Source organism: Lampris incognitus, chromosome 13 (assembly GCF_029633865.1).
Source record: "Lampris incognitus isolate fLamInc1 chromosome 13, fLamInc1.hap2, whole genome shotgun sequence".
NCBI lineage: Eukaryota > Metazoa > Chordata > Actinopteri > Lampriformes > Lampridae > Lampris > Lampris incognitus.
Genome location: NC_079223.1, coordinates 4070000 through 4094853, shown reverse-complemented (window position 1 = coordinate 4094853; position 24854 = coordinate 4070000). Strand labels below are relative to the sequence as shown.

The following is a 24854-nucleotide window of genomic DNA, read 5'->3' as shown; positions in this document are numbered from 1 at the left end:
AAATGATCTACCACCCATGCCCACCAGGTGCAGTTGCCAAATATAACAGCAGCGAGGGTAAACAATGAAAAGCTCTGATTAAACAGGTCCTGCCAAGAGGTGAGAAACATCCAAAACCTGGGCCAGGAAAGGCCAGTATCTCATCTCGCACCGTCAACCAAATGGAGACGATGTGAGTGCAGGCTTCTCACAGACAACGGGCCGGCAGACGGCAGACCCTCGAGCGCCAGGTGAACTTCTCCCGCCTGTGTCCGTTTGGTGATTTCATGGCTCAAACTGGACTCGCCCACGCCGAGATGGTTGGGTTGGAGCAGCTGAGCATGTGTTGATACAGATCTGTAGGTGCTGGACAATTCTGGCGTCCATTTTGGCATGAAATTGCACCTCCACCTATGCAGTCTGGATGAGGACACACAGAAACATCTATCCAAATGTGTCTAATGGATGTTTGCTATATGCATCCCACCCCACTGAAATACATCACTTAATCAGTAGCAACAACTAGCTTCATGCAACAATCTGAGTAAGATAGATAGAAAAAAAAAGAGTGGATTACGTGGCTATTAAATTTGACGCGACTCAAAGACAGTTTGTGCTCATCGTGGCGGACAATTCCAGCTAACTTGGCAAAGTGAATGTGTGTCTGGTACAGGGTGTATCTGCGACTATAAACAACCCATACTACAGCATCTGGTTGGGCTCCAGTGAAAGCGGGGTATAGAGTGCTGTAATAAAATTGATTCGTGGGTGTCCAGGTAGCGTGGCGGTCAATTCCGTTGCCTACCAACACGGGGGTTGCCGGTTCGAATGCCAGTGTTGCCTCTGGCCTAGTCGGGCATCCCTATAGACACAATTGGCCATGTCTGCGGGTGGGAAGCCGGATGTGGGTGTGTGTCTTGGTTGCTGTACTAGCACCTCCACTGGTCGACGCCTGTTGGGGGGGACTGGGGGGAATAGCGTGATCCTCCCACGCGCGATGTACCCCTGGTGAAACTCCTCACAGTCAGGTGAAAAGAAGTGGCTGGCAACTAGGGCTGTGTATTGGAGAGAATGTGGCAATACAATACGTATCATGATGCAGGGTTATGATTCAGTATGTCACGATATATTGTGATACTGCAAGAAAGGTGATATATTGTGATACTGTAGGGAAGGTGATATATTGTGATACAGCAAGAAAGGTGATATATTGTGATACTGCAAGAAAGGTGATATATTGTGATACTGTAGGAAAGGTGATATATCGTGATACTGTAAGAAAGGTGATATATTGCGATACTGTAAGAAAGGTGTGATACTGTAGGAAAGGTGATATATTGTGATACTGTAGGAAAGGTGATATATCGTGATACTGCAAGAAAGGTGATATATTGTGATACTGTAGGGCAGGTGATATATTGTGATACTGTAGGAAAGGTGATATATTGTGATACTGTAGGAAAGGTGATATATTGTGATACTGCAAGAAAGGTGATATATTGTGATACTGCAGGAAAGGTGATATATTGTGATACTGTAGGACAGGTGATATATTGTGATACTGTAAGAGAGGTGATATATTGTGTTACTGTAGGAAAGGTGATATATTGTGATGCTGTAAGAAAGGTGATATATTGTGATGCTGTAGGAAAGGTGATATATCGTGATACTGTAAGAAAGGTGATATATTGTGATACTGTAAGAGAGGTGATATATTGTGATACTGTAAGAGAGGTGATATATTTTGATACTGTAAGAAAGGTGATATATTGTGATACTGTAGGGCAGGTGATATATTGTGATACTGTAGGAAAGGTGATATATTGTGATACTGTAGGAAAGGTGATATATTGTGATACTGCAAGAAAGGTGATATATTGTGATACTGCAGGAAAGGTGATATATTGTGATACTGTAGGACAGGTGATATATTGTGATACTGTAAGAAAGGTGATATATTGTGATACTGCAAGAAAGGTGATATATCGTGATACTGCAAGAAAGGTGATATATTGTGATACTGTAGGAAAGGTGATATATTGTGATACTGTAGGAAATGTGATATATTGTGATACTGTAGGAAAGGTGATATATTGTGATACTGTAAGAAAGGTGATATATTGTGATGCTGTAGGAAAGGTGATATATTGTGATACTGTAAGAAAGGTGATATATCGTGATACTGTAGGAAAGGTGATATACTGTGATACTGTAGGAAAGGTGATATATTGTGGTACTGTAAGAAAGGTGATATATTGTGATACTGCAGGAAAGGTGATATATTGTGATACTGTAGGACAGGTGATATATTGTGATACTGTAAGAGAGGTGATATATTGTGTTACTGTAGGAAAGGTGATATATTGTGATGCTGTAAGAAAGGTGATATATTGTGATGCTGTAGGAAAGGTGATATATCGTGATACTGTAAGAAAGGTGATATATTGTGATACTGTAAGAGAGGTGATATATTGTGATACTGTAAGAGAGGTGATATATTTTGATACTGTAAGAAAGGTGATATATTGTGATACTGTAGGGCAGGTGATATATTGTGATACTGTAGGAAAGGTGATATATTGTGATACTGTAGGAAAGGTGATATATTGTGATACTGCAAGAAAGGTGATATATTGTGATACTGCAGGAAAGGTGATATATTGTGATACTGTAGGACAGGTGATATATTGTGATACTGTAAGAAAGGTGATATATTGTGATACTGCAAGAAAGGTGATATATCGTGATACTGCAAGAAAGGTGATATATTGTGATACTGTAGGAAAGGTGATATATTGTGATACTGTAGGAAATGTGATATATTGTGATACTGTAGGAAAGGTGATATATTGTGATACTGTAAGAAAGGTGATATATTGTGATGCTGTAGGAAAGGTGATATATTGTGATACTGTAAGAAAGGTGATATATTGTGATACTGTAGGAAAGGTGATATATTGTGATACTGTAAGAAAGGTGATATATTGTGATACTGTAGGAAAGGTGATATATTGTGATACTGTAAGAAAGGTGATATATCGTGATACTGTAGGAAAGGTGATATACTGTGATACTGTAGGAAAGGTGATATATTGTGGTACTGTAAGAAAGGTGATATATTGTGATACTGCAAGAAAGGTGATATATTGTGATACTGTAAGAAAGGTGATATATTGTGATACTGTAGGACAGGTGATATATTGTGATACTGTAGGAAAGGTGATATATTGTGATACTGTAAGAAAGATGATATATTGTGATACTGTAAGAGAGGTGATATATTGTGATACTGTAAGAAAGGTGATATATTGTGGTACTGTAAGAAAGGTGATATATTGTGATACTGCAAGAAAGGTGATATATTGTGATACTGTAGGAAAGGTGATATATTGTGATACTGTAGGAAAGGTGATATATCGTGATACTGCAAGAAAGGTGATATATAGTGATAGTGTAAGAGAGGTGATATATTGTGATACTGTAGGAAAGGTGATATATCGTGATACTGCAAGAAAGGTGATATATTGTGATACTGTAGGAAAGGTGATATATTGTGATACTGTAGGAAAGGTGATATATTGTGATACTGTAGGAAAGGTGATATATTGTGATACTGCAAGAAAGGTGATATATTGTGATACTGCAGGAAAGGTGATATATTGTGATACTGTAGGACAGGTGATATATTGTGATACTGTAAGAGAGGTGATATATTGTGTTACTGTAGGAAAGGTGATATATTGTGATGCTGTAAGAAAGGTGATATATTGTGATACTGTAGGAAAGGTGATATATTGTGATACAGCAAGAAAGGTGATATATTGTGATACTGCAAGAAAGGTGATATATTGTGATACAGCAAGAAAGGTGATATATTGTGATACTGTAGGAAAGGTGATATATCGTGATACTGTAGGAAAGGTGATATATTGCGATACTGTAAGAAAGGTGATATATCGCGATACTGTAGGAAAGGTGTGATACTGTAGGAAAGGTGATATATTGTGATACTGTAGGAAAGGTGATATATTGTGATACTGTAGGACAGGTGATATATTGTGATACTGTAGGAAAGGTGATATATTGTGATACTGTAAGAAAGGTGATATATTGTGATACTGTAAGAAAGGTGATATATTGTGATACTGTAAGAAAGGTGATATATTGTGGTACTATAAGAAAGGTGATATATTGTGATACTGCAAGAAAGGTGATATATCGTGATACTGCAAGAAAGGTGATATATTGTGATACTGTAGGAAAGGTGATATATTGTGATACTGTAAGAAAGGTGATATATTGTGATACTGTAGGAAAGGTGATATATTGTGATGCTGTAGGAAAGGTGATATATTGTGATACTGTAAGAAAGGTGATATATTGTGATACTGTAAGAAAGGTGATATATTGTGATACTGTAGGAAAGGTGATATATTGTGATACTGTAAGAAAGGTGATATATTGTGATACTGTAGGAAAGGTGATATATCGTGATACTGTAAGAAAGGTGATATATCGTGATACTGTAGGAAAGGTGATATACTGTGATACTGTAGGAAAGGTGATATATTGTGGTACTGTAAGAAAGGTGATATATTGTGATACTGTAAGAAAGGTGATATATTGTGATACTGTAGGACAGGTGATATATTGTGATACTGTAGGAAAGGTGATATATTGTGATACTGTAGGAAAGGTGATATATTGTGATACTGCAAGAAAGGTGATATATTGTGATACTGCAGGAAAGGTGATATATTGTGATACTGTAGGACAGGTGATATATTGTGATACTGTAAGAGAGGTGATATATTGTGTTACTGTAGGAAAGGTGATATATTGTGATGCTGTAAGAAAGGTGATATATTGTGATGCTGTAGGAAAGGTGATATATCGTGATACTGTAAGAAAGGTGATATATTGTGATACTGTAAGAGAGGTGATATATTGTGATACTGTAAGAGAGGTGATATATTTTGATACTGTAAGAAAGGTGATATATTGTGATACTGTAGGGCAGGTGATATATTGTGATACTGTAGGAAAGGTGATATATTGTGATACTGTAGGAAAGGTGATATATTGTGATACTGCAAGAAAGGTGATATATTGTGATACTGCAGGAAAGGGGATATATTGTGATACTGTAGGACAGGTGATATATTGTGATACTGTAAGAGAGGTGATATATTGTGTTACTGTAGGAAAGGTGATATATTGTGATGCTGTAAGAAAGGTGATATATTGTGATGCTGTAGGAAAGGTGATATATCGTGATACTGTAAGAAAGGTGATATATTGTGATACTGTAAGAGAGGTGATATATTGTGATACTGTAAGAGAGGTGATATATTTTGATACTGTAAGAAAGGTGATATATTGTGATACTGTAGGAAAGGTGATATATTGTGATACTGTAAGAGAGGTGATATATTGCCTTACTGTAGGAAAGGTGATATATTGTGATACTTTAAGAGAGGTGATATATTGTGATACTGTAAGAGAGGTGATATATTGTGATACTGTAAGAGAGGTGATATATTGTGATACTGTAAGAAAGGTGATATATTGTGATACTGTAGGACAGGTGATATATTGTGATACTGTAGGACAGGTGATATATTGTGATACTGTAGGAAAGGTGATATATTGTGATGCTGTAGGAAAGGTGATATATCGTGATACTGTAAGAGAGGTGATATATTGTGATACTGTAAGAGAAGTGATATATTGTGATACTGTAGGAAAGGTGGTATATTGTGATACTGTAGGAAAGGTGATATATTGTGATACTGTAGGAAAGGTGATATATTGTTGTACTGCGGGAAAGGTGATATATTGTGATACTGTAAGAAAGGTGATATATTGCGATAGTGTAAGAAAGGTGATATATTGCGGTTTCATAGGCCTGTATTCTTTGTGCTTATGCTACTTCCTGTCTCCGTTTATGTTGTTGGGTTGGGGTGGAAGAGTCAAATGGCTAAAGATAATTACAACACTGTTATCTAGTGGTTGTGGGGTTACACACAACACGTTTGTCACGAACCTTCAGTGTTTAGAGGGTTACTTTTAAAATGTATTCCGCTACAGATTACAGAATACATGTCATGCAATGTAATTTGTAACGTATTCCGTTAGATTACTCAATGTGAGTAACGTATTCTAAATACTTTGGATTACTTTAATATTTTTTTTCACATTTTGTGTAACAGTATATGTAGCATTCACACAATACTACTTACTTGAGTAAACTATTCTGTTTCTTCTATTGTATCAACTGGCTGAATGCATTTGAGTCACCTTAAATATATATTAACAAAGGCTAGAAGAGTATGTAAACACAAAAGATCTATGATTTTTTTATCTGGTTAAAAAAAAAGAAAGAAGTTTTCCAGGTCCTTTTCTTTATTTCCATAGCTGTTTTTTGTGCTGCAATCCTCTTAAAATAAGAATGGCACCAAATAATTTTTTTTAAGTAATCCATTAATTTCAAGAATGTAACTGTATTCTGAATACCATAAATTTAAATTGTAACTGTATTTGAATACAGTTACTCATATGTTGTATTCTAAATACGTAACGGCGTTACATGTATTCCGTTACTCCCCAACAATGCGAACCTTTACATGTAAACAATTAAAACTCGATATAGTGGTTTTGAGAATCAATACAGTATCACAAAAGATAATATCACAATACTCGAGTGTGTCTATTTTCTTACACCCCTACTTGGTGACTCCACATGTATGGGAGGAGGCATGTGGTAGTCTGCAGCCCTCCCTGGATCAGCAGAGGCGACCGGGACGGCTCAGAAGAGTGGGGTGATTGGCCGGATACAATTGGGGAGAAAAGGGAGGGGGGGGGATGACTCTTGTCCCACACGCTTATATCAAGGGCTTGGTAAGACAATGCTGACTCACAATAAACTTACACACAAGCCCTGATGCTCCAGTGTTGACTTAACCAGCCCCACAAGTGGACTCTCACCAGGCCTTTGGGCCGCCGTGGGTACACGACAGCACATGCATCTAATAGGGCTTCATTAACTGGCTAATAGTACAGAGGACAATGTGAGTGCTACGACACAGCCCTAAGTGTAGCTTCCCTCACCCTGGCTGCGTTCAGAGATCTGTGAAGATCTATGAAGGGTGTAGTCTCCATATTCCTGGCATGCCATCTTCCTGCAGAACAGAAATATTTACAATTTGAGTTTAAAGTGCATGTTACGAAAACCGGAGAGCAGGAGCTGGACTGCTTCTCTGTGTGTTTATTTTAGCTCTTACACACCAGTTGTCTGTTGCACAATAGGACAAAGTGTGCGACGTTGGAGTATTCTAGATAACCAATGTTTAGGTGTTGATTTTACAACTGCCTTGGCAAACTGCCTTCCAGTAACCCCTGCTGTCCTGACATGGACTCTGCCTATAGCTTTGTCCTCAAAGTGGACATAAAATATAATACCACCTTAAATGCCAATGCAAATATCATATTAGATCACAGTATTTACAAGTTACACTCATCTAGAGGTAAATGCACAGTAAAAACACCCAATTGAATATTAAAAGTGACATCTAAAATAATGTGCTCCTGGTGTACCCAAAAATGGCAAACCCTGAACAAAGAGGACCGTTGTCTCTAACGCCGCTCTTCTGACTGACAGTTTGCACCAAATCCTCACAAAGAAGAAGTGTCTCGTAGAATTTTTACATTCATACTCCTGTAATGTGAGTGTGAAGCCAAACACAAAAGACTGTGGTCAAATTACTTGAGGTTTGCTGCACATGTCGGGAGCCCAGACGGACTGTCAAGAGACTGTCAGCAGACTATCAGGACACAGGGCCTCCTCTGTGCACGCAGCATCATGGGGCCGGTTGTGCAGACCTAATGCCGGGTCTGCGAAGTGCATTTGTCTCTTGGTGTATATATAAATTGTGCCTTCTGAGGTGACTGACAAGGAGCTGCTGTTGTTACTGGAAAAGCTTTGTTTCAGGTATGAACTGATGCCAAAGATTTACAACACCAACTTTGAAGGTCCACGAGACATAAGAAATATTGCTTTGTGTTTCATCTTACGATGCTTAAAAATGTTTATTCGCTCCAGGGCTCGACAGGATCCCCGGGAAGGCAAGGCTCACCAGGAAATGATGGCCAAGTGGTAATTATTTTCAGAGATTATATTGAATGACGAGCAGCACGGTGGTGCAGTGGTTAGCGCGGTCGCTTCACAGCAAGAAGGTCCTGGGTTCGAGCCCCGGGGTAGTCCAACCTTGGGGGTCGTCCTCTGTGTGGAGTTTGCATGTTCTCCCCGTGTCTGCGTGGGTTTCCTCCCACAGTCCAAAGACATGTAGGTCAGGTGACTCAGACACGTAGGTCAGGTGAATCGACTGTACTAAATTGTCCGTAGGTATGAATGTGTGTGTGTGTGTGGGCCCTGTGTGATGGCCTGGTGGCCTGTCCAGGGTGTCTCCCCGCCTGCTGTCCAGTGACTGCTGGGATAGGCTCCAGCAACCCTGCGATCCTGGGAGCAGGAGAAGCGGTTCAGTTAATGGATGGATGATGAATGACTGATAAATGGCCATGCGTCAGGACAGTTCATGAGGAATAGGCCTGTCTAGGAAGGACATCCTTATTTAAACTGATTGACTTTGTGATTCCAGGGAGAGAAGGGAAGCTCTGGACCTCCTGGGTCACCGGGATATCAAGGAAAGCCAGTATGTATAAAAACATCAGAATATGATGTGTATACATAAGACAACAGTTTTAAAAAAAAACACCCCTCTCTCCCGTACAGGGCTCGCCCGGAAGAGATGGACACGATGGATTTCCAGGGAGACCTGGTCAAAAGGTTTGTTTGTGTGACTTTCCCAACCAAACCCACTCAGGGATTACTGGATGAATGGAAGCATGAAGCTGGCTTGGTACAATCGTAAGCTCGGCTTGGCACGTACCTTCTCGGGAGACCGACTTGAGGGTTTTCAGAGGATCTTTGGCCGCCATTGAAACGGAGCCCAAAGAATTATTGTTGTCTCTTCTTGTGCTGCCTCACAGTAAATGTTCCTGAGCCTTCTCTGATACGCAGTTCCTCTGTTTTTAGGGTAACATCTGCCTCTTACAAAACAGATTTTATGTTACGTCTGAGAGGAAAGACTAACTGCACATATCAAGTGTACGCTGCTTTTTACTGTTGCGAAGGAAATAGGAAATGAGCGTGCATGTTTGAATAACACTTTAATGTATATCTAGCACTGCCTCGGCCTGGACTGGATGCAGCATTTCAACACTGATTGAATTTAGCACTCGGTTTACATTTACATTGTTGTTCATCAAATCCGTCTCATTTTATTATAAATCTGCCAGCAGGAACACACATGAAACATATAACAGTCAACACGATGCTCTTGTATCAGCTCTATTTTCATTAATCCTTTCTCTTTCAAATGTTTAAGGGTGAACCGGGGACAAGTGGTCTACCAGGTCTCGATGGAAGGGAGGGTCATCCCGTGAGTCATAAACACAAACCCGTTTTTCTTTCTTTGCATTTCGTACATTGCATTCACAGAACTGCTTTACTGGCGTTGCCTACAATGTAAGAAATGCACATGTGTAAAACATGCAACGGCAGAAATGTGGTCTTTATGACTGCCTCAGCGTGCTGGCAGGTAATCCTCTTTCTTGACAAATGCATAAGGAATAATTAAAGTGTCCTTTTTTCAGGGCGGGATTTTTCAATACGGCAAACGTTTATTTCATGGGGCTCTGCAGCTCTCTGGAGGGACACGATGTGAGAGGAGTGTTTGTGGACTGGCATGTAGATCATCAAATAAAACCAATATCAACAAGCCGTGTACTCGGTGCAGGTCCAGAAGCTGTTTTCCATTTCAGGGTTGCAAGCAACAGTTTTTAGAAACATGCTCCCTCATATCATGTCCTGCAGTCTGCAGACATCTTGCCCTGACTGCATACATACTCACGTGTTCAGGTAGACTCACCATGTGCAGGTAGAGACTCACCGTGTGCAGGTAGACTCACCGTGTGCAGGTAGAGACTCACCGTGTTCAGGTAGACTCACCGTGTGCAGGTAGACTCACTGTGTGCAGGTAGAGACTCAAAGTGTGCAGGTAGACTCACCGTGTTCAGGTAGACTCACCGTGTGCAGGTAGACTCACTGTGTGCAGGTAGAGACTCAAAGTGTGCAGGTAGACTCACTGTGTGCAGGTAGAGACTCAAAGTGTGCAGGCAGAGACTCACCGTGTGCAGGTAGAGACTCACCATGTGCAGGTAGACTCACCGTGTGCAGGTAGACTCACTGTGTGCAGGTAGAGACTCACCGTGTGCAGGTAGACTCACCGTGTGCAGGTAGAGACTCAAAGTGTGCGGGTAGAGACTCACCGTGTGCAGGTAGACTCACTGTGTGCAGGTAGAGACTCAAAGTGTGCAGGCAGAGACTCACCGTGTGCAGGTAGAGACTCACCGTGTGCAGGTAGACTCACCATGTGCAGGTAGAGACTCACCGTGTGCAGGTAGAGACTCACCGTGTGCAGGTAGACTCACCATGTGCAGGTAGACTCACCGTGTGCAGGTAGAGACTCAAAGTGTGCGGGTAGAGACTCACCGTGTGCAGGCAGAGACTCACCGTGTGCAGGTAGACTCGCTGTGTGCAGGCAGAGACTCACCATGTGCAGGTAGACTCGCTGTGTGCAGGCAGAGACTCAAAGTGTGCAGGTAGACTCACTGTGTGCAGGTAGAGACTCAAAGTGTGCAGGCAGAGACTCACCGTGTGCAGGTAGAGACTCACCGTGTGCAGGTAGACTCACCATGTGCAGGTAGACTCACCGTGTGCAGGTAGACTCACTGTGTGCAGGTAGAGACTCACCGTGTGCAGGTAGACTCACCGTGTGCAGGTAGAGACTCAAAGTGTGCGGGTAGAGACTCACCGTGTGCAGGTAGACTCACTGTGTGCAGGTAGAGACTCAAAGTGTGCAGGTAGACTCACTGTGTGCAGGTAGAGACTCAAAGTGTGCAGGCAGAGACTCACCGTGTGCAGGTAGAGACTCACCGTGTGCAGGTAGACTCACCGTGTGCAGGTAGAGACTCAAAGTGTGCGGGTAGAGACTCACCGTGTGCAGGCAGAGACTCACCGTGTGCAGGTAGACTCGCTGTGTGCAGGCAGAGACTCACCATGTGCAGGTAGACTCGCTGTGTGCAGGCAGAGACTCACCATGTGCAGGTAGACTCACTGTGTTCGGGTAGACTCACCATGTGCAGGTAGAGACTCAAAGTGTACAGGCAGACTCACTGTGTGCAGGTGGTCGTTACTGTCTTTACGCATGCTCAGTAATCTAGGTAGGGGAAGTGGTGTTCCTTACTGGCCTATTTGACCAATGCTGCAGCCATGCCCATGTTGTTCTGCATCTTCATCTTCATCACGAACCCAAAACCAATTCAACGCAAATGATGATAAGCCTCTTTAAATGGCAGTTTTCAAGAATAACATGGTCATTTGCAGACAAAATGACACAAGCCCAAGAGACATACCATTTGAATGCTTAACTTTTAAAAATGACTCAATAAATGACACAGATTTGCTTGCATTCTTTTGTTACTGTTGTAAAATTAAGACGTGTTAAAGCCTCTAAAAGCAGCATTCAAGTATTTATGAAAGCCAGAAAATCCAGGGTGGTTCCCCTCTAGGTCATCCTAGGATAACCCTCTTATGTAACTGGCAAGTGTCTGCCATAATTTGACAGAGTGAAAGCAACTTATTGAATGACTGCTGTGGTCCGCCGGTGGCAGAGTGTTTGTTTTAGGAAAAAAGTGTTTCAACTGGGCAACCACACCATTGATCATGAGCGTTGCCCCAAACGTTTTGTGATGAATGTACAAAAGATGAGTCAGTTGCTCCAGGAGGCTGCAAGCCATCTTTTCCACTGGAACAATAGATTGAGCAACTGAGACTGTACTTTGTCAAATTGAAGCAAGATCAAGTTAGCAATTTACTGTACACTACAGGTCCTTTACGGGGCGCCGTGACTTCCTGACCTATAGGTTGGGTGTGCAGGGGATTTCCTTTAGGTGTTCTTGACTCAAGAATGAAACGGAATACTGTATACAGCAGTCCCATCCTACCCTATACCTCTATCTGTTTATCCATTCATCTTGCATGTTTCTGAGCTGCTCAAAATACGTCTCCTGCCAGCTGCTAAACATCTGCACCCGTTTATCTTGGGGGGGAAAAATATTACAGAGGCTTTCCAAGGTAGTTTTGCTGGATATGCTCAAACTCATAAACAGCCATTGTATTAAACTTTTCGTTTACATGGCTGTTTGCTTCCATGCTTTTCCTCTGTGTTTTAGACACTAACAACTCTTTGTATAATTTCATTTACCGGTAAATATAAAACTGTACACTGCTCTGCTTGCAGCAAGAGTCTAGTTTGATATCTTAGGGCTGTAACACAGCAAATATGCACATAGAGATATGAAGGGATTTGCCGTTGCCAAGCTTCTACATAACACATGTAAGTTTTCTACAGCAAAGTCAGGGGTCACCCTGTTGGTCAAGGCTGGGTTGGTACCCCCAGGGGCCCCATGGCACCTCCCTCACACAAACCATGCCCAGCCCACACCACCCACCTCAGCCATTAAACCCCACCTTTAATTATTTTGAGCTTTCAGTCAAGCTGGCATGTGAAGTCCACCAGACCATAATCACACACCTATTGGTCAAAGGCTGAATAACCGGTCCAGCTGAGCAGGTACGCCTACAGAGCTCAATAGACCAAGTACTGCCACTTCACTCACAAATCACAAGACAAGGAAACAACGGATTAAATCATCCCAAGGCAGTGTGAGTAGACTATGACAATATTTGTGTTCACTTAAAAACCACCCAAGCAGACAGCACACCAGTTATTACTGACACACAATAATGTGACCGACTGGGACTAGGTTTACAACAACGCCGTCGTAAGGTAATCACACAGCACAGCTGAATGCAGGTTTCAAAATAAGGCTCACTATGTGAGCTAGGCAACTTCACACAACATTGCAAAAACCAACATATAATGAACTTGACAAACTGACTCCAACCCAATATAGCAGCATCACACCACAGTGAAGCAATACACGTTATGCAAACAGGAATCAGGACACTTTGTCATTTCACTTCATGCACTTGCGTACATGAAATGAAATGAAATGGCGTTTCCCCCAGCCCACAACAGTGCAACACAAAGACAAACACACATCCAAAAACTACAGGGACACACCTACTCAAACTAACACATATATCCAAACTAAACAAAAAAATCACTGTCCAAGGGAACAACGCCGGCCAGGATGACTGTCGGAACCGCCGGTCTGCATGGGCTGGCAGTTAGCTTAGCCCGCCCCGCTTGCGCGTCCCGCCAGACCGCCCTCTGCGTTTCCTCCTCGGGCACATCAAACAGCATATCAAATGAACTCATCCACCAAATATACAGCAACACACAGTCATGACAGATACTGCTCACTGCACAACCAGCACAATCAAATGGTTCTTACCTTCAGAAGTTCTTCTTTCTTCACTTTTTCTTTGCAAACTCTGCTCAAGACGCTTCCAGGCTAGCGCTACTGCTAGCTAGCTCGACAGCCGCCGTCAGAATGCCCTCTTCTTCACGTTCTTTAGCTTTTTTGAAAACGCTGCTTATTAGCGGGACATTTTGTCCCCCTTTGTGCTCCCTTCTTTCACTTCCTTTCACTCTCTTTCGGCAGCCCCGCTGGGCTTTTGGTGAACGCCGTCCATTTTCTGCTGCTTGGCAAGTTTTCCCACGCACGTCTCAACTGATACACCCGAACTGATCGTGGATAAGGTCAAAATTAATTCCACGGCTTTTAACCTCGACTTGGCCTGTGAAAAACTGATCTTGAATCTGCGCAGTGTAAACCCCCATGCTCTCTATGCCCACCCACCTTGACCATTAGCCATTAGCATTACCGCTTGCTCACCAGTCACCACTTGCCCAAAACAATCAATCATGGGACTTAATTTTCTTGGAAACAACTTTTATTTTATTCTGATTGGATAATTATCAAGACCAAGAGAATGGGTCAAGTTTTGTGTCATTTCTGTGGCTCTCGACCCAACAAATAAATGCATACTGTAACGTGCACGGATAAGTAGACACCTTAGCCCTTAGTTAAAGGGGTCGGACCCTTTAGTCGACTGGTTAACGTTGTCGCCCGCGGTGCAGGAGATACGGGTTCGCGTCCCGGCTGTGGCGGTCCCGGGCTGACCCCCCCCCCCCGAATTCGCTGCATTGGTGACAGAAGTGGGATGGTGAGACTGTGAGGTCATCGGAAGCGCGTGCGCCCAGACGGGTGAGGAAGCTGATATGCGCTTCCTGACAGAGGGGGGGGTAGTGTAACATACACGAATAAGTAGACACGTTAGCCCTTGGCTAAAAGGGTCGGACCCTCTAGTCGACTGGTTAACGTTGTCGCCCGCGGTGCAGGAGATACGGGTTCGCGTCCCGGCTGTGGCGGTACCCGGACTGCCCCCCCCCTAAATCGCTACATTGGTGTCAGAAGTGGGATGGTGAGGCCATCGGAAGCGCACGCGCCCAGAGTTGTGAGGGCATCGGGAGCTGATATGCTGAAGCGCAGGGACGCGCTTCCCGAAAGAGGGGGCTAGTGTAACGTGCATGGATAAGTAGACACGTTAGCCCTTGGCTAAAAGGGTGGGGCCCTTTAGTCGACTGGTTAACGTTGTCGCCCGTGGTGCGGGAGATACGGGTTCGCATCCCGGCTGTGGCGGTCCCGGGCTGACCCCCCTGAATTCGCTGCAATACTTTTTCCCCCCCATCGTAGAGGGCCCTTTTGCACGCAGGGGCCCCTGGGCATGTGCCCAGGTTGCCCATATGGTAGATCCGGCAGCGCTGTTTGTGACCATTGTTGTTGTTCATTCAGATCTGAAGTGCTGTCTCACACATGTCCTCCCACAGAGCATATACCGTTGTCGACAATCCAGTGTCTTTCTTATCACTTTATAAAAAGAGGAAGCCAATGGAAACATGCGAGTGCATCTGCAGTACAGCCGCTCTGTTCAAGTAGACATATGTATTCATTTGTTCTTAAAACACTGGAGCCCCTTTGCCATCAAAGCCCACTTATAAGCTTCACTGGACACCTGTTTGACATTTTATTCTGCATTATTCAATAGAAAGGAAGAGGCAGTCTGCTGTACAATGGTGATCTATGGAACAATATAATGTTTGTATCTGTTTCCTTGCTACTAGGGTATGCCTGGCGTACCTGGAATTGCAGGCCTTAATGGGCTTAAGGTGAGCTTCCCTCTTGTACCAATAACAAACTCTGAATTCATCTTCTTATAATGAATAGACATTAGGAAGATATTAAAATATAACACTCAACGTTCGTCGACAACTATACTGGAGATACTGCTCAAAACTAACATCCATGATTATATCAGTGGTCTAGATTTGCAAATCAGTTTGGATCCCACAATAACGTGTGGTGCATTTGACTATGTTCAAAGGGGGAGGCTGGTTTGCCTGGACCAAAGGGCTCTAAAGGATCAACTGGACCAGCTGTAAGTTGATTGCCGTCGAACCATCAATACAATCAACATGGTCATACTGTATATGTCACTGCCACCATGTCAGGCCTACCCATTTTCTGCTCACCAGTGTCTTCAAAACACTTCCCTCACACTTTCATAGGGTGAGATAGGCCTACTGGGAGCACCTGGTTCAACAGGACAACCTGGGCCCAAGGTAATGGAGATCATTCATGCCCTCTACAAAAGTCCTTTTTGGTTTCTGGAGATGATGCACTCTGAATAGATAGATGCCTTTGTTCTGTCTGCAGATTTTAAGAGGAACAACATAAGTTGTTCAAACATAAGGGTCAACACACGTTAAACACAGTTAAAAAGAAAAAGGAGGGGCATCTGGGTGGCGTGGCGGTCTATTCTGTTGCCTACCAACACAGGGATCGCCGGTTCAAATCCCCCGTGTTACCTCCAGCTTGGTCTCGCATCCCTGCAGACACAACTGGCCGTGTCTGTGGGTGGGAAGCCGGATGTGGGTATGTGTCCTGGTTGCTGCACTAGCGCCTCCTCTGGTCGGTCGGGGCGCCTGTTCGGGGGGAATAGCGTGATCCTCCCACACGCTACGTCCCCCTGGTGAAACTCCTCACTGTCAGGTGAAAAGAAGCGGATGGTGACTCCACATGTATGTTGGGGAGGAGGCATGTGGTAGTCTGCAGCCCTCCCCGGGTCGGCAGAGGGGGTGGAGCAGAGACCGGGACGGCTCGGAAGAGTGGGGTAATTGGCCAAGTACAATTGGGGAGAAAAAGGGGGAACCCCCCCCCCCAAAAAACCACAACACAACACAACATGTTTGTCATGAACCTTTACATGTAAACAATTAAAAACCGATGTAGTGGTTTTGAGAATGGGTACAGTATCAAACAAGATAACGTCGACATACTCGAGTGTACCAATATTTTCTTAAACCCCTACTTTCAAATTGGAGAATGAACGCAGCCCGACTGCCACATGTCTGCAAACGTGTTTAGCGAGGCGGTCGAACCCGAGCGGATCCAACATGACCACGTGATACGGCACGTAGAAAGAAGCCATTTGAATGAATAGTGTCTTCATTTATTCCTCTCGAGCTGTCCTTTCTTCCTTAGTCAGGTTTTACGCACATGTGTAAGAGCTGTTGTATTTAATATTGTGTCCATAGTTTGCCAACTTTGTCATTCGTAAAGATAAATGAATAAAATCCATGAGTGGACAGTTGTGATGCCATTCGTTTTCTTTATGCAGATTTATGAAATAGTCCGGCGTGTCGTACCAAGACTGGGCTGGCCTCAGTGACGTTAATGCACTCCCAGAATGAGCTGTGCAGCTGTATTATACAGGAAAATATTAAGACGGGTTTGGGAATCGGTATCAGCAGATGCTCAATATTAAATGACGCGGACTTGACAGACGGCCAGAAAACACTTGATCGGGAACATCCGTAATGAGCGAAGTACTAATCCATCCTGCAGCTGAAGCGGGGAGGTTCTCTGGTGTAGTGTTCCTGGGGTTGGCTCGTAACATGTATTTGTGAAGCAGCAGTATACAATCAACATCAGCCTTTACGGGTCATCTGCTGGTTTCAGCACTGGCTGGTTTCTGGGGGTCCGTGTCCCCCCCCCCCCAAAAATATAAAAGAAGTCAAAGCAAATTACAACCTGTACCAACGACGTAACACGTAGAGAGGTTTCAACTGCACGGTAACACTTTATAGTAAGAACTACACAACTGAAGCATTAGTTAAGTATTAGTAACTACTGAATTCATCATTTGTAAAGTATTTGTAAAGTAAGACATGCACCAAAGGTTGGTGAGTGTGTTAATAGATGTTTATACTGCAGTTCATGATTAATTCTAGTTGTTAGTTCAGTATTTTGTGTGAGCTCATGTAAAGTCAGGACTATCTGGGCCTTACAAAGCATTTACACATGAGACTGAAAGGCCAGCAGCACCTGGAGACTCCTGAAAGTCTACAGGATCATAAGATCCTTTAGAAAGTGTAAGTACATGATTAACACACTACTGACATGTACATTTGTGCATGATTAATCATGACTTGCAGTACTAATAAGTGTTTCTAAAACATCTATTAACACACTCGCTGCCCATTGCTGCATGTCTTGCTTTACAAACGATGGATTCAGTAGTTACTCTGTAACCAGTGCTTCGTTGTGTAGTTACAAAGTGTTACCAGCTGCATTACTTTTGTCAGTGGTCGTTTGGTGAAAGTCTGCATTTGGTTGTGTGGATGCAGCATGCACACATCACTTTTCATTAGTGCATCTGCAGCTCGGCGGGCCAAATCATCCGGATATAAATAGCACGGCGGAGAAACGGCAGATTTATAGACAATCGCGTCGCTCTCTGATTTAATGGTCGAGTCTCAAATTGCAATTACTGGAGCCGATTCCTCGGAAAAGAAAAGAAAATGACCAGACATGGCTAAACCGCAGCCCAAAATATACCGACAACTCATGATTAACAAAGAACAGCGACAGTAACGCGCACACCGGTTAAAATGCAAGACGGCCTCATACTGAATCACTGACAGCAGTGCAATCAGCACCACACAATCACGTCAAAGAGAAGTAATGACACACACTTGACAGTCGCTGTACACTGGAAAACATCTCGCCCACATGCACGTTAATATAGTTCTACGCTGCCTCATAGATCAGCCGCATTCATCATCACCGTGTATGCTTTATTTCTTAATTAAGGGGAGCAAGGGTGAAAGTGGAGCAGCGGGTCTACCAGGAAAACCAGGACAGGAGGTACGTTTACATTTCCTAACTCAAGAATGAAATACGCGACTTTACCCCCGCCGTCTACTGCACCTCCAGTGTAAACAGTCGTGATGGCTTGCTCAGCGATGCAGCTGCAGCACAACACGCCACTCATATCAGCCCTTTTCTGCTAGCTTGCATAATTTTGGACCGAGTGTTGTGTTGTCATGGATCTTTAAACACAAAAGTGTGTGCTTTTATAATGAATGCCTGCTGTTTAATCAAATGCCGTTTCAGGGAAAAGCAGGTGAACCGGGAACGGCAGGTCAGCCAGGGTACCAAGGCCTGCCCGGCCTCAAGGGCCTCAAGGTATTTACTGTATACTGTTACCTTTCCAGCAACCATCCTCACGCGCTCTTTCTGCACTAACGGCAGCTGAGCTGCAGCCACATCCCTGCAGCTCAGCAGCAGGGGCTGCAGGGATGTGGCTGCAGCTCAGCAGCAGGGGCTGCAGGGATGTGGCTGCTGAGCTGCAGCCACATCCCTGCAGCCACATCCCTGCTGCTGAGCTGAGCAGCAGGGATGTGGCTGCAGCACGGCTGCTGCTGAGCACAGTGTCTCCGCCTTGTGAAGAAGAGCATATCCATTTTTGATTCTTAGACGTGCTGTACGGTTGACTTGGGATTCAGGATGTGAAAATCAACGGCGGATGCTTCTCAACAAGCTTGTAGCGGAGCCAAAACCTTGAAATTGTTGAATTCTCTTTTTTTAAGAAATGTCCATTTAAATACAACAGTGTGTGTTTTGAGCTTTGCCAAAAAAACAGAGCCTTGAACACGCAAACAAGCAAGTATGAATGAAATACGGGAATCCTTATTGATGATGTAATCATATGGGGCTATCTTGAAAATGCCTCAGTTCAGGAAAAGCCCTTGCAAGTGTATTTCTCTAAACCACTTTAAACCATAACCTAACCACCAGCACAAACCCGTAACCATGTAAATGTCTGACGCATGTGATTTTGCTTCATTAGGGACAAAGAGGAAGCCCCGGTGAGAGAGGAGGGGAGGTAATATTTCAGATGCAAACACACCGCCGACATGCAGCAGTAATGTACACAGGCAGACGATGCTAAACTCTAATCTCAGATAATCTGAAGGTTCCCCCCCTCTTTTTCTCCCCAATTGTACTTGGCCAATTACCCCCCTCTTCCAAGCCGTCCCGGTCTCTGCCCCACCCCCTCTGCTGATCCGGAAAGGGCTGCAGACTACCACATGCCTCCTCCCATGCATGTGGAGTCACCAGCCGCTTCTTTTCACCTGACAGTGAGGAGTTTCACCAGGGGGAGGTAGCACGTGGGAGGATCACGCTACCCCCCCCCCCGAACAGGTGCCCCGACTGACCAGAGGAGGCGCTAGTGCAGCAACCCGGACACATACCCACATCCGGCTTCCCACCCAAAGACATGGCCAATTGTGTCTGTAGGGACGCCCGACCAAGCCGGAGGCAACACAGGGATTCGAACCACTGACCTCTGTGTTGGTAGGCAACGGAATAGACTGCCACGCCACCCGGATGCCCAATCTGATGTTTTTTGACACAGCTCTGACCCACTAATGACACAGAGCCCAGAATTAAGCTTCACATCCTGCAGTAATAAGTCTCAAGTATCCAGCCAATCTCACAGATGGAGTTCTCCTAACACGGGATATTCAGGATATCCTCTGCATTCATCTGAGATAAAACCACCGGCATCATGCTCGATTCTGAAGAACCTTAATGAGTCCCCTGTATTTTGTCTTTTTTTTTTTTTCAAAGTAAAATGGGATTCTAAGCTTACGGGCCTTCCTTCAATGTGGTTGCTCACATTACGCCAAACTGGAACAGCGGTTCAACTCAAAGTCATGACAACAAAACCAGCTGTGGTTACGAGAGGGGGAAACTAGGAAGTGGACACATACCTAATGCCAATTGCATCATCGTGTTGTAGTTAGAGCTGTCATTTGCACTCGGCTGAAAGTGGAAAATAAACTTGGAGCCTCATGTTTTCAATGCAATGTTTTCCACCTTGCATGCATCACACGCACGCATTTACCCTACGCTCTGCAGCATTTATCACGTGCTCTTTCATGACACGTCTTGCATTCGTCTACCAGGGAATGAAAGGTGAAATTGGACAGCACGGTCGGCCAGGGGATCACGTGAGTTCCTTCTGAGCAGCTTTGTTTTATGATTAGGACAGTAATCTGTTTCCCTGTCGTAGCCATGTTGCTATATCACAGTGTGTTGCCATATGTCCCTCAAGACACATTTAACTGCTGGCAAACGGCCCACCATCGTCCCAACATACTGAAGGAGACGAGTTAAATGGCTGAACCTTTACTCAGTTTATGTGTCGATATTCTCTCATTGTGAGTCTGGAGAGTTTATTTCAATCTATTGTCCCTTTCATTTCAAATGGACGTCCCTAATTGTGTTTGACAGGGTCTTGCTGGTCCAACGGGGCCAAAAGGAGAGGTAAGTTAAGATGAGCATATCATCCACAGCATCGCTGACATGCATTATTTTATCTGCCCATGGCAGCATGGCTAATGCTGCGCTTGTGTTTGTGCCAGAAAGGGACAACAGGAGAGCCGGGCCAGAGAGGCCAAGTGGGTCAAGAAGGGAGGCCTGGACAGCCAGGACAGATAGGCCAATCTGGTCCCCGGGGACAGCGCGGAGACACTGGCCCTCCTGGCCTGCCCGGTCCAGAGGGGAGACCCGTATGTGCACCACTCATTGTTCAACTATCTGTGCTGCCCCAAAGATTACAGTGCTGTTGAAGACTGCTATAATAAAGTTGCAGGATGTGGACTGAGATGAGTGACCAATTGTTTGCAAACCCCAACAATGTATGACTTTGTGTTTTTAAAGGGAAGTGATTTGTCAGAGAAGCACATTCGGCAGATATGCAGAGAGATACTCCAAAGTGAGTATGTTCTTTGGCCTGACTGATGGTCCATCTAAGTAATATTTTTGACCTACACATCTGAAAACATTTTGCTGTATATGATCCTAGCGGAGATGCCTTTACTGCTGCGGAGCAACCAGCAGAGTGGCTGTGTCGAATGCCACACCAGGCCTGGGTCCCCTGGTCCCCCAGGCCCAACGGGGCCCCAGGGCTCCAGGGGTTTGCCTGGGTTGCCTGGCTCCAGCGGACAGTCGGGCCACCCTGGTCTACCGGGGCGCCCTGGTATTCCTGGAGTTAAAGGTACTGACAGGGTCGTACAGATCCATTTACTCGCAGCAGCCTGTATTTATTTGTTCTGATGTGAGCGTATGTGTGTGCATATGTACCTGTGTAGCTACTGAGAGGTCTGACCCTTGGTGGCTCATCTGAGGACACCTTGGCCGGTCCTCACTTCTTCAAGGGTTGATTTTAGAGTTAGGATTTGAGTTTAAGGTTAGAATTAGGATTAGGTTAAGGGTAAGAGTTAATGTTAGGGTAAGGGAATGAATGTAGTCAGTGAGGGTCCTCACAGCTATAGACGTTCCAACATGCATGCGTGCGTGTGTGTGTATGTGTTTGTGCATGTATTGTGAAAGATATAATGGAAAATTGCTTTGCAACGACCGTTGTCCTCTTTGTATTTGTAGGAGATCCAGGTTTTAAGGGTGAAAAAGGAAGTCCTGGTAGAACAGAATTTGGAGACCAAGGGCCACCAGGCCCCCCGGGTAATTAATCTGGCTATAAATTATTTTATGAAAAATGGAATAAATGAGGAAAGTAATTTACAAGCTGTGTTCTGAAATCAGGAATCGGGAACACTTTGTACATGAAATGAAATGACAAAGTGTTCTGCAAATACTGCAACTTTATCAAATACTCAAGATATTTAAGATGACCATGATTAATAAGTATTGCGGTAAATCTCTGTGTTAGTTCCCTTATGCACAACAGAAATCCCTCTGTCACGACCTTTTCTTTCTTTTTCCATTACAGGCCCAGTGGGTCCCCAAGGGTACAGTAAACCCGGTCTTCCAGGTAAGCCTGGACCCCCTGGTCAAAATGGAGTAGAAGGTAAAAGAGGTAGCCCTGGTGTCCCTGGCCAACCCGGACTGTGTCATCCATCCATGTGTTATGGTACTATGATGCGGCGGGACGCGTTCAGCAAAGGGCCAAACTATTGAAGCAGTGTAATACAGACAACAAATGAGTGTATGGAGCAAACAGCAATTCTTTCTAATCTCAGGAAGATCTCATCTTTACAGTGTTTCTCTCTGTCCCAGAGACGAAAAGTACCTCCTTTAATGTGTCACGTGATCTCATTCCGTCGATAGAATTAGATACTTTCTCACATTTTCTGTTGTAAATTAGTATTATCTAAATGTCTTTTAATATGTTTTGAGAGTCAGGCGATTTTCAGAGCATTGACTATTTCAAGTTATTGCTGCTTTTTTGAGCTCTCTGAACTTTGTGGCTTGGCAGAGGTTCCCATTATGGGCAGTGAGGCTGGTACGTTTTCCCATACTGCCCCCTGGTGTTGCTTCTTTGCATGTTGCTTTTGTAACTTTTTGCTCAACACTGTAGGTAGGTGGGGAATCGGTGAATAAATAAATAAATAGGCTTGATTGAAGGACAGTTTTCTATGCATATCCATTTCATGCTCCATAACTTATTTTTGCTGAAATTTACGTCAGGAATCTGCACGTTTTTGGACAACAGATGTGTATTTGTTTTCCTGTACAGATCCAAAGAGGCTGTAAGCCTGAAATTCCGAGTTTTCGAACTCTTAGGATTAAACTTTCAAATCAAATCTTTTAAAACAACAAACACCACATATCATTTATGAGATATTACTCAAGCTAAGCACATTTTGTAATTTTACCCTTGTAATGATAACATGTCATATGAAAATTGGGCAAAATTGGGAAGTAAAACCTGATCCATTTTACCATTTATCGACAGATATGCAGGAACTCAGCTAATAGGATTTCTCCTCTATGTGGCAAGACCAATTTTCATTACTGTAGTACTGTAGTTTTGATGTTATTTATAAAACCGAATAACAACTGTGTTCACTTCAAGCAGCCTCTGTAATTTTATTTTCTTTGTAATAGTTTTGTATGTTTTTTTTTACTAGTAATAAACATTTTTGTAAAGTTATTATCGATGTATATTATCTTTAATGCCGCCATTTTCAAGTGTCAGTTTTATTTCTGCATTCACTCCCAATCATTTGGATCAGCTAGTTTTCGTGGACCTTCACATATTGGTCCAAAGGTCACTTAATGGGTGACCTGTGGGTTGCAGGTATATGATGAATGGTTTTATTTTCACTGCAGCCTCAAAACATATGTACCATAAATGCAGCTTTTGTGAAAAAAAAACCCATTACGGCACATCACACGTTCTGAGTTACTCTGCGAAGGTACAATACGGCCAGAAAAGTGGATAAAACGTCCGTGCAATTTCAGTCGTGAAGTATTTTCAGTGGATTTTTTTGTGTGAGGGTAAACAGAATTTAAACAGAACATTTTTATGAGGGTAAATAAAATTGACTTGAATTGACCCAGAAAACAGGCTAAAATAATGGAAGTTTCCAATTTGCACACTAGAGGGCGGAATGGTGCAACACCTTGGAAACAACTAGCCGGGACCAAGTGAAGGAAGGCGCTTCTTCTTCTTCTTTCCCCTTCTTGGACAGCACCCATTCACCAAACGTTACCCTCTGTCTATTTATAAGTTTAATTATACTAGACTTCATTGTTGCTTTTTAAAGAAGCTACTTCTCAACATCCTATACCTCTTTGTGGTCTATTGCTGCCTCTGCGTCAACGAAAGCGTTGTATTTGTGGATGTTTGTGCTGAAATAGTGGCAATAGTCGTCTGACGTTGCATCAGTGGCCTCACTCTACTACTGAACAGCCCCTCGTCCAGAACCGACGAGTTCCGACGTCCCCCTGCGTTTACATGACCCGGCGACAGTAATCCAACACCGGCACACGTCCACTCTCCTCCGCAGCTGAAGACGGGGGGGGGGTGGCATGAAATTCAGATTGTTGACTAAATTAATCAAGTTATTTGAAAACTGGTTTGGGGTTGACACGAGCGCCACGTTCTTCTTCTTCTTCTTCCGGCATCATCGGCTATGATGTTGGCCGCCGAAGAAGACGCTCAGCAACGGTCGGCCATTGCTTTGGTGTGGTTAAGCACATGTTGGGTGTTGGGTAAACAGCAGGCGGTGGCCCAAAGGTGGAGAGGGTGGTGAACGTCAGTTGGATTCTGATACTCTGATCGCTTATGTTGACGTTGTGCAGAATGCCGTGTAGGTGTCGTGACGGCGTTCCCCTTACCGCCCTGCTTTACGGCCTTCCTACTCGTCTAACGATGCGTGTGGCTTTGGGGTTAACACGTGTAGGCTAATTAGCTGACTCGTGTTGCAACACCCAAAAAGTTTGTTTCGTTTCGTTACATTTAAGCACATGTTGGTGTACTTTCAGGGCCCTTTGTTCGGATGTCTTACAGGGGTTTCTGCCACAGCACACATCCACCCCACCGAACGAACGGCTGCCTACTTACA

The 24854-nt window shown here is 43.9% G+C and overlaps 1 protein-coding gene and 1 non-coding gene across 4 annotated transcripts in view; both read left to right on the top strand.

The window, feature by feature from the left end:
* The window catches only part of col21a1 (collagen, type XXI, alpha 1), a 71937-nt gene extending 48506 nt beyond the window's left edge, over positions 1-23431 (top strand). For 2 of the 3 annotated variants that reach the window (XM_056292373.1, XM_056292372.1), the window contains exons 12-28: positions 8081-8134; positions 8637-8690; positions 8771-8824; positions 9426-9479; positions 15255-15299; positions 15515-15568; positions 15699-15752; positions 18286-18339; positions 18589-18660; positions 19325-19360; positions 20448-20492; positions 20776-20808; positions 20907-21053; positions 21205-21259; positions 21350-21541; positions 21928-22005; positions 22274-23431. In XM_056292373.1, coding sequence (XP_056148348.1) covers positions 8081-8134; positions 8637-8690; positions 8771-8824; positions 9426-9479; positions 15255-15299; positions 15515-15568; positions 15699-15752; positions 18286-18339; positions 18589-18660; positions 19325-19360; positions 20448-20492; positions 20776-20808; positions 20907-21053; positions 21205-21259; positions 21350-21541; positions 21928-22005; positions 22274-22461 — 1269 coding nt within the window. In that variant the 3' untranslated portion in view covers positions 22462-23431. Of the gene's footprint in view, positions 1-8080; positions 8135-8636; positions 8691-8770; positions 8825-9425; positions 9480-15254; positions 15300-15514; positions 15569-15698; positions 15753-18285; positions 18340-18588; positions 18661-19324; positions 19361-20447; positions 20493-20775; positions 20809-20906; positions 21054-21204; positions 21260-21349; positions 21542-21927; positions 22006-22273 lie in introns of those variants that run through there. The other variant, XR_008811286.1, reaches the window with a different exon arrangement.
* Positions 18729-18849, top strand: LOC130123323 (small nucleolar RNA SNORA76). The gene has a single exon (XR_008811306.1). It is a non-coding gene; the product is annotated as a small nucleolar RNA SNORA76 (small nucleolar RNA).
* Positions 23432-24854: the final 1423 nt, after the last annotated feature.